The sequence below is a fragment of the Pieris brassicae genome, chromosome 3, assembly GCF_905147105.1.
Source record: "Pieris brassicae chromosome 3, ilPieBrab1.1, whole genome shotgun sequence".
In the NCBI taxonomy this organism is placed as follows: Eukaryota; Metazoa; Arthropoda; class Insecta; order Lepidoptera; family Pieridae; genus Pieris; species Pieris brassicae.
The window spans coordinates 13,175,831-13,190,702 of NC_059667.1; the positions used below are offsets into that span (position 1 = coordinate 13,175,831).

At 34.9% G+C, this 14,872-nt stretch overlaps 1 protein-coding gene across 2 annotated transcripts in view; it reads left to right on the top strand.

Annotated features, from left to right (window-relative positions):
- The first annotated feature begins 3,671 nt into the window (after positions 1–3,671).
- Positions 3,672–14,872, top strand: part of LOC123707228 (protein groucho-like) — a 51,126-nt gene continuing 39,925 nt past the window's right edge. The window contains exons 1-4 of one of the 2 annotated variants that reach the window (XM_045657097.1): positions 3,672–3,930; positions 8,895–8,995; positions 9,983–10,046; positions 10,893–10,937. In XM_045657097.1, coding sequence (XP_045513053.1) covers positions 3,862–3,930; positions 8,895–8,995; positions 9,983–10,046; positions 10,893–10,937 — 279 coding nt within the window. In that variant the 5' untranslated portion in view covers positions 3,672–3,861. The remainder of the gene's footprint in view (positions 3,931–8,894; positions 8,996–9,982; positions 10,047–10,892; positions 10,938–14,872) is intronic. The other variant, XM_045657099.1, reaches the window with a different exon arrangement.

Here is a 14,872-nt window from a genome sequence, read left to right on the forward strand (position 1 = left end):
AGTCGATAGCGAGCCAGTTTAATAGAGTGAGCGAACTGAGCGGAGCGCCCTCATTACCCCCGCAATTAGCGCACGCCGCGCTCCCGTCGACGACGCACCCCGCGCGAAAAACGAATAAAAAGAGCTGCCCTCAAAATGGCCGCCGCCTCCCCCCGGCCTCCTGCCACCCCGCGCCGCTTCGTGATTGCATCCCCGCAGCTCTTATAAATATGGCCGTATTCCTCCCGCCTTTACTGATTGCCCGTATACCCCCCGGTCTCCCCCCGCGACCGCGCCGCCGGCGTCTGAATAGATAAACGAGTCCACGTGGACTACCGCGCTTATAAAAATCACCTAGACCAATCGCAGCATTTGCTCACACCATGTTCGCCAATAAGAAGCCAGAAACGCGTGTAACTCCGCCCTTAATAAGCGATCTCGAACTTTGAGCCAATCAGAAAGCCGCATTGAGCGGATTCAGTTCGTCGTCGACGGTGCGGTCCACGTGGACTAACTCACACACGTACGAGAGTATAATACCTCGAGTGGAAATAGCTATGACGGCGAAATGTGCGACAGCGAAAAAATAAAATGCGGTCGGTCGGTGCGGCGGATCGAGCGAGCGAGTGGGTGTAAACAGGGGATATTTTGGTGCGGCTCGTTCATTATTATTGAATGCGCAGCGCTAATGGCAAGTCGCGGGTCGCGCTTCCTGCTCCTCGCAATGCCGATACCATCGACTTATCTACATCCTATAAAGACACGATCATTCATGTATCTATCACAGACGCTTTAAAAGAGAACAATAAGATTAAATGCGACGGTAGCTATGTGAATCCAATTACGTAGGTAGTATCGAGCTACACAGTTATCTAGACAGACATGTGGCTACTTTATTCGTCGCCGAGCGTCAGGTAAAAACCAGTCCAAAAGGAAATAGAAGTATGGCGAAGAAGGCGCGAGAGATAGGTATCTGCGTGGGCGTATTGTGCCCGATAAGTATGCTTGTCCGGTACTCGGTAGTCGCGATCGTAATTCAACGAGCGCTTCGTCTAAAAAACTAATGATACCTACAGCTCACATCGGACAACTGACAGCAGACTCTGAATACACAATGCGTAGCCATTGTTATAAAAGGTACTGCGTTCCGAATTTAAACAAGTCAAGTCTTAGGCGATAGAATTCTCTCGCAACACAATTCTTAATTAATGATAACATCGAAATCGCATACAGAATAGCTTAATAACACGTTGAATCGCTATTATAACGTTATTATCTTTAAATATATCGGCAGCAAATTACTTACGTAGGCTTTAGACAAGACTAATCGTAAATCAATCGAGGCGTGTTGTGTAAAAGTCAATTAGATTAAAGAGCTGTTTGTTGAGCTTATGTAATAGTGAGAATGAACTCTAAGAATAGTTGGGTAGGTTCTTAAACTATGACGCACGTCGAACTATGGCGTGGTCATTAAAATGGCATTCCCTCACGAACAATACGGAGTTACCGGATACCACTTTGAATCCCAGACGGGGTTAAAAGTTAAATCGAAAGCATAGCTAATACTTTATGTATGCAAATCGCTTTTAAATGAAGTTAAGTAAAATGTATGAGGCTGGTTATATTCTGTAAACGGTTCTAGGAAAAATAAAAAATTTCCTTATTACGCGTTTGATTAAGTTATGAACATTATTCAAACGATTTCACAATTTAAACTAAACTTAAATTGAATAATTATCACATACATAGTACAATAGATGACATCATTGACGATATTCAAAGAGAAATTTATCTATTGTTACTAAACCTACTTATTATACACGTTAATTGAAGACATTGTACATATAAAAAAAATACCAATACGCCGTGTAAAATATTCACACATGATTGCGACACCGAGAAAACATAATAATTTTGTGCACGCTATTTCAAGCAAAAAATATAAGAATGAATCCGAGCCTTCTGGGAAACACGGTTTGAATTGTTTTTTTCACAAACCACTAATTGTTAGCATTAATTTTTTTTTTTTTTTACCTCACTTCGTAAAACAAACCGATAGTGAGCCTTATGTTTTAATAAAAAAAGGGTGGATTAGAAATTAAGGTGTGGCAACATTGAAGCAGTTGTCCATTAAAAAGCGTATTATTAATATGAACGTGTTTGTATTGTTGCAATTAAATACTTTTTGGTTTTAATGGGGACATAATAATGTCAATGGAAACTGCTTTTTACATAACGAAAGTGGCGTATTTTATATGTCACTAACTGTTATTTCAATATAATAATTACATTTTAAGAGACGAATAATTTTAAGTAATTAAAAACGTTTTTAATAATTTTGTAATAAATTAGTGACTTGTTTATGTATATTCATATATTTGTATCGAGTAAACTATTCGAATACGTAGATATTCGGTAGGCTTTGTATACGTTATTGGGTGCTCTAGCCTCTAATCTACTATTTAAACGTTCCTTTGTATTTTCGTACTTAATACATATCTCGTGAATAAACCAATACTATTTTAAGTGAAAGTAAACGAGGGAATAAAACGTCCATCCGCTGCTATTGTCACTGAATTGTGTCACACGTCTGTGGGCGAGACATTATTGTAAGCTTCGAGTAAAATAAAAGATTATAAGCGCACATAAAAATGTACGTTTATACGCATTAAGACCATAGAGCTAAAATAAGAGGATAGCTCTATTACTTAATTCAATTTAAGGTTTTACTCTTTAGATTTAAAAACTTTAATAGACTATTTAATGTTTTCTTCAACTAGTCTCTTATAAATCTTTTAGTATTGACTGTTTTAGGAAATTTTATGTTATATTTCACCTTATATCTAGTTGGTTTTTAATTTATTTGGAAATATAAACTATTTGAAATTTAAAGTGCAAACAAAGTCTACGTATCTATATTAATATTTATAAAGTATAAACTAGGTGGAACTCGTCACTCACAATTTTATACTTAATATTTGAAGTTTTTTTTTAAAATGTAATCTTCCTCAGCGTTGTTTACAAAATGCGCGCGACACATGATTCTTTTATAATACATATGAAAGCTGTCATATTGGGCCTTGAAAATTATTTGTGTACTAAAACATTTGTGTAACGCTTTAATTGACTTTTGCCATTATTTAAATGGTTTTATTGTTTGATAAAAACCTTTTTCCTCATTTTACATCCTTAATTTATGGACATAAGATAATATTGTATGTATATAAATGTAATTCTTGTTTTACATAGGTATATCCTATTACGGTATTTCCTAATAAGCAGTTTCTCGTTACCTACCCATCTAAGTAGTACCTAATATAAGATTTCTTCGTACATTGAAAATTATTCTTATTATAAAGTAGTACAATGACAATATTTCAAGATTAGAGGTAGCTTATGTGTTGTAATCTTGATTATCTTTACAATGTTAGATATATAAAATTGTCATCAATGATTGTCATGAAGAGATTTTATCACCACGTTCTCGAGATTATTTTAAGCACTTATGCTTTATTTTATTTTTGGCAGTACTTAAGCCTTGTCAAGATATTTAAAATGTATGGTTTAAATCTAAAAATTTCAGTTCATGAAGTTATATATTTTATTATGGCAACGGCATGCATACTGAGGCCAGGGGTGATAGAGGGGTAAGGACGCGGGGTGTGGAGATCCTCCGGTCCCCGCTCTTTCCCCCCGGCGCGCCAGTCCGTTAGAAGTATTCGGAAGAATAGGTTGTGTCTCGCAGCTATTTATAATTAATCGCGTGTGACTGACCGCGCGGAGTGCGCTCTCTTGCAGTGATTTTTGTGTTCAGTGGAAGTGTGTGGGTGTATCGTTTTTGGAGTGTCCTGTAGACGATGACCGTGTGTGCTTGACGTGGGGATGTATCCTAGCGCGGGCGCAATGAACGCTGCCGCCGCCGCTGCTGCCGTGGCGGCTGCTAGGCATCCGGTAATACTTTAAACAATAATTTTGCAATATAAAAATAATGAGACCGCTCATTTAATTTTTAATCGACGACAGTAATTAAAGCGCCTCATTCACATATCATGGGAATTTAGTTAGATTAGTTCGTAATTTGTTGTTTGTTATGAGTATTCACGGCTTCACCATTTATTTGAGTTCACATTATATTACAATTGATAGTTCAAAGAATTGATAAGAATCACGGTTCGGCAATAAAGCCAAACAATACGCCGTAACAAAAACGTCACTAAGCACCCCCCGCTGAGGCATGTCCCCTTCGCGTCCCCAAACTCAATGCCAACGACACGCTAGATTAACCATCAAATTGTTTGAAAGAAATGTACGAGTCCAAAAAGCTCTCTAACTTCACATGAAAAATTTAATTGTATAAGTTAAAACCGCGTTGTTTCCCCGTAAATAAGAGATGTTACCGCAAACATGTCAGATAACCACATTTCGAGTTTCATATTAGGGTATTTAGGCTTAATTCAACCTTATTTATATGTAGAAAAGGTAGATATTACCCTATCACATGTATACCGCAATTGTGAAACATCTGTCGACCGTTTACCGGCGGGTTTTAGTAGCAGTATTTTAAAATGCGCTAAAACATGGTTTAGCTAGGTACGGCCGCTAATATAAGGAATATTCAAAATGTGCGCTAGCTGCTATTCATTAAAACATTCTAAATTTGTTCAAAATATTATGGAAATTAATCTTTTTAATTTTATTTCATTTCACAACAATTTTTAAATTAAAAACTCGATTTAAAATATCACGTGTAAAAATTACAAAAATTGCAGATCAGTCATACTGTACCGACTATTATATAGCAAATTATATTAATGAGAGTGAAAACCGTGAGAAAGCCTCCTTGTTTATGAAGGCCATTAGTGCACTAATGTCTACATGACCTAGCATTGCCTTTGAGAATATCCAGTACGGAGCGTTTAAGTAAAATGAGTTTGATTCATGTTTACTAAAAGATTACTTATAATTACTATTGAATAAAATATGCACATAATTGATCATAAACAGTGTAATCTATGTAGTAGCTCTTAATTGCAATTTAGCGAATAAAATGGGTAAAGGATTTCTAAGAAATTGTGTCAACAACAACTAGAACGGAGAACTCAAACGACTAACGATTTTATAAGTCGTAGAAAATACTAATGCAATTCAAATGGCCTTTTCAAAGACATCTTTTTTTACGTTAAATTGCCATAATGGCCCTGACAGATGATAGTTAGAAATTTCTTAAAAAAAGTGCATAGACAATCTTTTTTAAGAAGTGTTCATTGTCAAATTTAAAGATAGAAATTTGCCGTGAAGTACAAAACTAGCAAAGGCAGTAAAATTTATGGCCGTGTTCAGTGAGATTTTCCGATTGTTGACCGTGTTTCGAATAGCGCACTTTTACTTCTTTTACGACACTGGTTTATGACTGAGGGGTGGGAGGAGGGAGGTGCTAATGTAAATGCCTATTTGTATGTTTGCTCAAAATCCGTGTCGCGTCCTAGCACTCAGCAAATATTTGATTTACGGAATTACCGCTATGAACAAGTGATATTTGCGTCGTCACAACTTGATATGCTAATAACTTAAATATTGTTTACTTTTATCGAATTTAGTTTTTGATAACGCTTAAATTTTCTTGTGCTTTCGCGCTTAAAATTTTAAGATAATTTTGATATAATAACGCAATGTAGATTAAAAATTATTGGCCATTAATTATTTGATGACGACACAAATTGTTGTAATTCAAATTTGCGGAAAACGGAAATAACAGTGAAATGGGTGATAAACGTTTGATAAGGATGCCTAAGTTAATATTCCTCTAAAATAATTCTCCACATTTGTGTCGTGATAAGGCTTATCAGAAAGCAAACACGGTATTTGGAGTACGCTAACAACGCTTCGTCATAATCTAGACTACATCAAATTGTTATCATAGATTACTTCACATTCTGTGAACAATTTTTTTTTGGTTATTGCTTTATAATTTTATAAATATAGAATGTTTATGTGTTTTTTTCTACACCTACACCTACATATATAGTTATAGATTATGAATTTAATAAAACATTTCAAAGTTACAAAACCATGCAGTCATACGTGCAAACGTGTAGGTTCAGTAATTGACCGCAAATGCCTGGTTTTACAATATTGTTCCTTATTTGCCAATAGCATATTTGCTTAGTGATTAATTTCTTAGAAATAATACATTTTATAATGGTAATTTTGTCCTTTATAGCTGGTTTATATAATATGTTTAGCTTTGAAGCTTAATGTTCGATTTTCGAAAATATTTCGGTGAGCACTGAACAGTGTTTATTAATAAGCGAAAGCTAACGAATATTTCTATCACACTACTGACGTTGTATATTATAATAGGACATAATATGGTATGTAAGCATTATTTCCGTGGTTTGATATGCGAAATTGCTTTTTAAAAAACATAAGTATACCTATTACACATACTAATCTTATTCAAATACATATTTGTATTAGCGTATTTGAGTGCAAATGGTGATACAACGCATGTACTTTGACCGTAGGTACTAAAAAGGGTTTGTTTTCATAAATAAGTTTCCACAACGAAGATATCATGGATTTGTAATAACTTATATACCTAATGCTACATTCCATATGTTCAATGTTTTAAGAAAACTAGTATAAGTCTGTAAGTATAAAACATACATTAAGGTGGTAAAAATGTGGTGAATTGACAAGTCTAAGAGCATTTTTTCCAATCTCGGTGCAGCTATCGTTCACATTTTATTTATTTACGATATAGAGTATTAAAGAGTTACACAGATCTACTAAAATTAAAACGACGAGCTTTCTCTGCGTAAAATAAAACCTAATACGAATTTTCTAAGAAAAAAATTCAAACAAAAAATTTCAACAAATTATGCAAACGGTTCGCTCATTGAATTAATAAGAAATTGAGATTCCAACAAAAGATTGGAGTGAACAGGTAGACGTGGGCAGACAGACGTATTCAATAATTTGGTATTTCTTTTTATATCCGTTTAAATGCATTCTGTTTTTATGTTCGGGCCTTTCATCCGGCCCTCCGAGACTCAAAAACTCTTCATTGTATTTTAATTTGACCTTTTCGGTGATAATTTATATAGCCTTTTTATAAACGTTTACTCTATTATAGTCGTGGATTATTTTTTTGTGTTCGATTCAATGGGGTTCGAGTCTACACTGTGCGAACTTTACATCGCTATTCATTACAATTTAAACATACGTTTGTATTATAACCATTGGGGACTATTTAAGTACTAGCTGACCCGGCAACGTTGTTTTGCCTTTAAAAAAATTACAGTAGTAATTTAGTAGTAAAGTTTGTCCATAAAAAGTAGTGCGAGCTTAAGTAGTATAAAAAATTATTTACCACTAACGTTCTTATAGTACCCAGAAAATTTGTATCAATAATGATCATGCGATTCGAAGGAGTTTGCTTACAATCCTTGACACGAGAATTTTATATAAATGTAATGTAATCTTGAACGTTTCTTTTTGAACGATTACAGAAGACTATCAGATCTGTGTATAATTTGCTTTGAAAATTACAGTTTTATATACTACACGAAGTCGCAGGCAACAGCTTACCCGTTGAGTGAATTCATAGAGTTCGAAATATAAAAATTCTGGTTAAAATTAGCCCGAATGTAAACACTGATTCACCAAGACACCCGCCACGAATAAAATAATTAAAACAACTTTTATTATCAGCCAATATGCAATACATCTGCTTCTTGTCTATAGCCTAAACAAAGGCTGTGTTTACAATAAATTTATTGTTGTTTATACAAAATTTATGTTTTCTTAGCAATTTACGTTTAGCTTACAAGTGCCGGAATTTATATTCAATCTACGTTTTTAACTGAATTTTTTTTGATTCGCTTTACAATACATTTATGGTTAAAAAAAATCATGTTCTTGTTTTATTATTACAGCAATACTACTTTTAAGACGCCTTACTATGCAACATCCGAACGGCATGCACGCACTGTGTGGTCGAGTTCCTCGAAACAGCTACCGATAATGTTTTGTTCTGTTTAAACGTTTATGTATTTCGATACTCAACACTCCTTTAAAAGCTTTTTTATTACAGCAATACGATTAAGAATTACGTTTACAATATTCGTTGTACAGTCAATAAAGTTAAATAGATGTTGAAGCATAAAAAGCTCAGGTTTCTTGCGGTTATCCTCGGTATTACATTATTAAGTGCGATCGCCCATTACGGCTTGAGAAGGCGCTCCGGTTGCATTCACAAAATTCCGTCCACATTTTTCCCGGGCCCGATTGTCCGCAGTTCCATTTACAACGTCTACACACTAGTTCCTTTTACACTTTTATTTACGTTCCTTTTATTATTTTTAAAGTCCGTTTGTTCCTCGCGCCGGCGAGCGACTGTTATTTATTTTTTGCTGCCCTCCCGGCGACCGTGTTCGCTTTTATTTTTATTTTCCGGCTTCTTATTATGGAGTTTGTTTTTTTTTTGGTACATCTTCTTGTTTTATTTGTGTGTTAAGAGGCGAGCGGTCGTTTTTTATTAATCGAGCCTCACACCGAATTATGGTCATTAAAGGATAATTTGTATTATGGTAATTTGGGATGCGTGTAATTTTAGCTTCGTGTTTTTCTGGCTGACATTAAAGTTATTGTTTTTAGTTTTATGATTGAGCTTTAAATTGTTTTACATTCTTATTAATATAATTTGGGATTAAAAACCACCTTTAAAGGATATCACATGTTTTCTTTCAATATGTCATTACATTTTGTAGTGCCTGCGTGTAAAGTGTTTGAACTACGATAATAAGAAATTTTGTTGTTCGGTTTAACTTGCTTTTCAACGGTATCTGTATGTGTTAATAATAGTTTTTTTTTTTAAATTATGGATTTTACTAATTATAAAGTACGTATGTCAGCAGGGACCGCCGCAGCCGGGCCAACCAATTAAGTTCACCGTGGGTGAATCTTGTGACAGAATAAAAGAAGAATTCAACTTTCTACAAGCTCAATATCACAAGTAAGTAATGTTTATACCATACCAAATAACCACACAACATGTAATCTTACGGTCCTGGATTCGATACCGGTAAGACAATGATTGTTTTCGGTAGGTGCATTCGACATAATTAATGTAGACACAAAAATATGTTGCTCTACGCCCCATTAGAATGTTACGGAACTTTCTTTTCGTCTTTTTCTTTAGGAAATATATTTAAAAAAATCTAATTCTTATGTAAGGTACAATCTAAACTATACAATTTTGTCGACTTACACATACCTACAAAACCTTATTGAACAAGTGCAGAAACACTAAAATAAAAGTAATTAATATAATAGATTATATATATATATATATCTTGAAGAGATAACTAAAACCCCTTATCGGAGAACACAGCTTAAATATCAAGTAGGTACCTACATAAAAAAATTCCCGTAAAAATTCACCCGGGAGATCCTTTGAGTATCCTTATCCTTTCTTTGTGAACGCTAAATAGTCCTTTTACATTCAAATCCCTTTACGACCTTTTGTTAACAAATACAGGTTTATGCTATCTCGTGAAAAGTGCCTTATTGCGAATATTTTTCCTTATTATTTACTAAAACCGTTTTAGCTATAAACTGTTTGGTCTAAGCTATTTGGGTGCCAAATATCGTTTCTGAATCTCCCTAAATATAAGCATATGATATATTTAATGTAGACCTTAGTTAAAGAATAATAAGGTTGTTGTAATCTTTGTTACTTGTTATTGCTCCTACTGTAATTGAATGAAGTTTATCATTCGAGGGTCAATTTGAATGAACGTTAACCGATGATATTGAGCTACAAGTTACCAGAAACGATAAAGGCTATAAAACGAGTCAAAATATCTGTTATCAATTGAAATGATTACTTTGATACTAAAACAGGATCTTGTGTTGTATGTGTATTAAGTTTAATACCTAATTAGTCTGCGTTTTTGATGTCAATTTAATTAAAACCACAAATGATTATTCTTTGTTTCAGTTTAAAATTAGAATGTGAAAAACTGGCCAGTGAGAAAATTGAAATACAAAGGCATTATGTTATGGTGAGTAATTTACTTTTAAATTTGGAACTGGCGAACTGTTATAAATTTAATTCAATTAATTTTTAAATAAAGCTTGTGTTGTGTTATCTACAAGGTCTATGGACAAAAGCTTGAAATTGTATACTGAAATTAAAGTGTACGTAATCATAGTAAACAATCAATGATATTTATCTATTGTTCGCCCGCATATCGAGCGTACTGTTTCCATGCGATTGGACAGTCCATTATATTAAGTCCCCCTGTTATTTAGAGATAATAGCTGACATGAATAATATTGTATGCTCGCGTGACAAGTGCCCTGTTTATTATGAATGACACCCACACTCCTCAGCTATTACTATTTTTACAGATAGCGATAAAATGTACTCAAATAGATAATTTATAGCTAGAACAATTGATTTATTGAACAATATGAACACTGAAGCGGTACATAATAGAATAGACATACACTAACGTATATTTCTAAACAAATATTTTGACAATTAGCCATAGAGTGACACAATAACATAATTTAAAAATGGCGTACAAAAAAGTAAAGTGGCAACATTATTCAGCTAGAAGCGAATAGATATTTGGCAGTCCCTAATTCCCGCGCTCGTTCCGCCCGATATGAATCACGATTAAGTGTTGCCAAATCGGCTGCAATTTATTTTAATACGCTCTGGAGGAAATTTTCGTGAGAGTTTTTATATGTTGGAAACACTTCTGGCGAACCGCCAAAATGTACTGCGGATGTTTAGTCACTCGACTCCAATGATTTGAGGAAGCTAATCACTGCCAAATGCTTTCTGTGTCACATTGTTCAACCGCTTTAATTGATATTTATAATCTGTGTTTATGTTTCAGTACTATGAAATGTCATATGGGCTCAATGTGGAAATGCATAAACAGGTATGTTTATTTATCATTAAGCATGCAATTTATCAATTATGTTCTGTAGAGAATTCAGTTTCTGTGAATGTGAATTAATAATCTGTTTTTATTATTAAGTCACAATCTAAATGAATGAAGTAATAAATCTAGGTATTCTATTAACAACTTCACATTCCAACGGTAATCTATGAAAACAAGAAACACAGATCTGTTTTAGGAATTTAAAAATGGAAAAATTTCTAAGTAATTAAAAAAAAATGTTATTGCACTCGGTATCTGCGAGCGTTGTTTGAGTGGGCGCTTCGGGCAGGGGCGGACACCCACAAAGCACGACCGCGTTTTGTTGACATTTTGCTTTTTAATTTACAACCTCCTTTGTTTCCTTGTGTGAGCAAAAAAGCCAGAAAACATTTTCGTTATAATTCTATGATGTTGTGACGGCGTTTATTTCAATGTATTGTTATCGGGATATTATAGGGATAAGGGAACGTCTGCCATCCCCTAATGTGTGCGAGTGGCGCGGAGATAATACACGTATATCATTGTTGGATGCTTAGTGGAGTTTACAAAATGTGGATTATGTGAAGGGTTGCCAGTAATATATTTTAATTATTTTATTCAAAAATAATTACTATAGAAAGCAGAGAGAATAGATTTGAAAACGGTCTATTTTTAGATAACACGTCACCTTAAGAAAATCAAACATAACTCCAGTGAAATAATCAAATAACCCTAAATAAAATTAGTTGGTTAATTATTAATTAATTGGTTTAATATTCTCCCCATTAAAATTTCATCAAGAATAAACCGTTTAATAAATTACTAATATTTGCACTGACAACCCTTACCGCAGACACAAAAGCGAGGGCAACGAGTTATTACTTTTATGCACCGGGGTTCTTTAGCTGCTAGGGCCTGGGCTCTGTAATCTGTTGATTTTACGCTCGCCGACCCCTTCGCTACGCTCGAACCCCACTTTTAATAATAGCCTCGCAACACGTCCTCTAAACGGAAACAAAATCAATTTACGACGCTCGCCTCTTAATAAGAAACACTTTTTCGTTCATTATGTGGTTTGTTTTTCCCACGTTTATTTAGTATTAGAAATCGGCTAGGTGTGGCCGATTAGATTCCGAATTTAAAATGCAATCGATTTAATGTCTGTTACACCTCACTCTTCTATTATTTTTAAGTTTATAAATTTATAATTTTGGGGATCTGGGGCTATCCGGCTTGAATATTTGTTTAGGACTGGCAAGTTGGGTGATTAAATGGGGTTGTATTGTTCGGCGGGCAGATGTCGGCTCCGCTCGAAAGCGCTATTTAGCGTACAGCCCGCTTTATTGTAATGGATTATTACATTAGCACTTAACACGCTCACCCGAGCGAGAATCGGAACCCTCGGTTCTGATGCTGGTTCCTTTTTTTGACATGGTCCGATTGCAATCACTGATTAGTACTGAAAAGCTTTTTTTTCCACGGGTATGGTTGGGTATCGCTAAACAGGTTTGGGTCAATATGGAATTGTTTTTGTTCAAACAATTGTGGCTATTTTTCATAATAATAAAAATAAATAAAGTATGTGGATTAACAAAGTATCAATAGGTCGTATAATTTTGTCCATCACCGGAATAATCCTAAAGCCATTACAAATTCATTAAATTCTTAGATCTATCGAAATCCATTTATTCTAAGCCAGTGATATTATTTATGGAAAGAATAACCCGCAAAAATCTACAGGATAAAGACCCTTAAAAAACTGTTCATCTAGCTTAGACCCGTATATGTTCCATTCAATTCTGAGGTAAAGTAAACAGTTGTCAATTATAATAATAGTGTTAGTTTCTGTTCTCTCTTCTACTCGTCTACGTTAGTTTTCATTTCCATTATTTCGTGTTCTGCAGTATGGTCCCTTTTAAAGAGGTTCTGAACTTTCTATTTGGACCTGTTGTTTGCTTCCTTCATCCTTTACCGAGACCTTTATGATGTCGTCAGTCCATCGCTTTTGTGGTCTTTCCTCGCTTCTTTTGGGGTCTCCTCCAGGGTGGCATTGCTGATCCATCTTTTGTCTGTACCTATCAATATGTATGACAACGCAAAATATCTTGAGGCGTAGACATACCGCTCTATATAACGTTTTAAAATAATTGTAAATGAACTCTCAAGGCCGTCATAATTGACGTCGCTAAGGTTGATTTTGTCGTATTTGATTGCGTCGTGACTGGTCGGCGTGACCGCGTCTAACGCGTGTTTTCCGCTCTTTCTGGTGACGACTAATTGCTTAGATTTTCTTTTGTTAGTCGCGGGGCCGTGCTCCGTGCCGAATTACACCTACTTACGGTGTGAATTGATTGTTTCGTGTGACTGAATCGACACGGACACTTATTGTTCTTCCTCGTGATTATCCACGCCTTGCATCTCCCTTACACGTATTATTTTAAAAGTGAAGTAAGTGTATGAAGCTAACTGGCGAGTTATTTTTTGCTCAAATTTTATTATTATTAAAATATTTATTATAAGAATCTAACAATTAAACAAATTAAAGGCTTTATTCCACATATAAAAAAGGGGAATTTGATTTGTTTATTAGCAATCTCTTTTTATTAAAAATGCACCGAACTAGAGTCAATAGTTGAAGAGTTATAAATTAATAACGCCGCAGTGATTTCATGAAGTGTCGAGAGGGAACAATAGGGTTATACAGATCAAATACCGGGGGTGTCGAATGTCGATGAAATACTATGTCGTGTTTTACGAGCGTTGACACCCCTGCGCCACGCTTCAATACACATATCACCCATTCCACAAACTCATGAAATATCGTTCATGCGAAAAACGAAATTCTCGTGTTAATATTTCCTTTTAAATGAAGGTGCTTTTTGCAGTCTGTCTGGGGTTCTAAAACGATTTATGGGCGATTCTGTACGTGCCATTTCTTAGAGAAGTCGTTAATTATCGAATTTTAAAAGATTATAGAGTTTAGACTTGTCTGATTGCTAGCGAAGCAGCATTGTATACTTTCAACTATCCTAAATCAATAGGGAACAGTTATATATTAGAAACTCCTATAACAATCAAACGTCTTAGTCTTAAATGCTAAACAGTGGTAAGTGGATAAAAAACAGTACACAAGAACTAAGTGTCTTCCCCTTAAAAGAGACTGTAAGAAGTGTTATTGGACACTTTCTTATGTTAAATATCCGTATTATTAAACAAGTTTAGTTTTAAATTACTTGTTATTCTTAATTATGAGATCGTAATGTTAAATTGTGTCTGTGCCGAGAATATATATAAACAATAAACGTCTTACTAGTTATGTATTTATAAAGTAAGTTTATTTTGACGGTATGTCGATACCAGTTGGTTCACAAATTATTCATAGGTGGGGTGGAGTTGTTTACTTGTGCATTAGGGTGCCCGCAGCTCCTGATAAAAACATTGCACGTGCCTGATCCGCTTAGCCATTTATAATGAAACAGCCAGGGAGCCCCCTAATCCTGTTTGTTTTTGACCTCACTATACAACAGATCTAATAAATACTGACGCTCTGCATTATTTAGTCTGTTATAATATAGTCATGCGTCATCCTTCAGCTCTACTACGTATGATTTTGAAATTCGAATCTTATATCATTTGTCCATGGATCTCAATTCCTTATTTGAATTTCTGACCACCTTTTATCACGAAACGAAAGTGTGAACCATCCAACAACATTGTCATATCAAAGAATCTTAATTGTTGTTTAAAATTGTCACAAGGGGTTATCAAATTATAACGGTTGTATCAAGGTAATGAGGGAAGGGTGTGTTATCTGGAAGCTGATACTGTGAATTGTTTAAATGAACTCGACAACTGAACGCTCGACCGCGCCCCCTCCAGTAAAAGCGAAATTATCTCTCCATCTAGTGCGCGCTCGACAGATGGCGCTTGCAATAAAACCACTAAACGCGTTC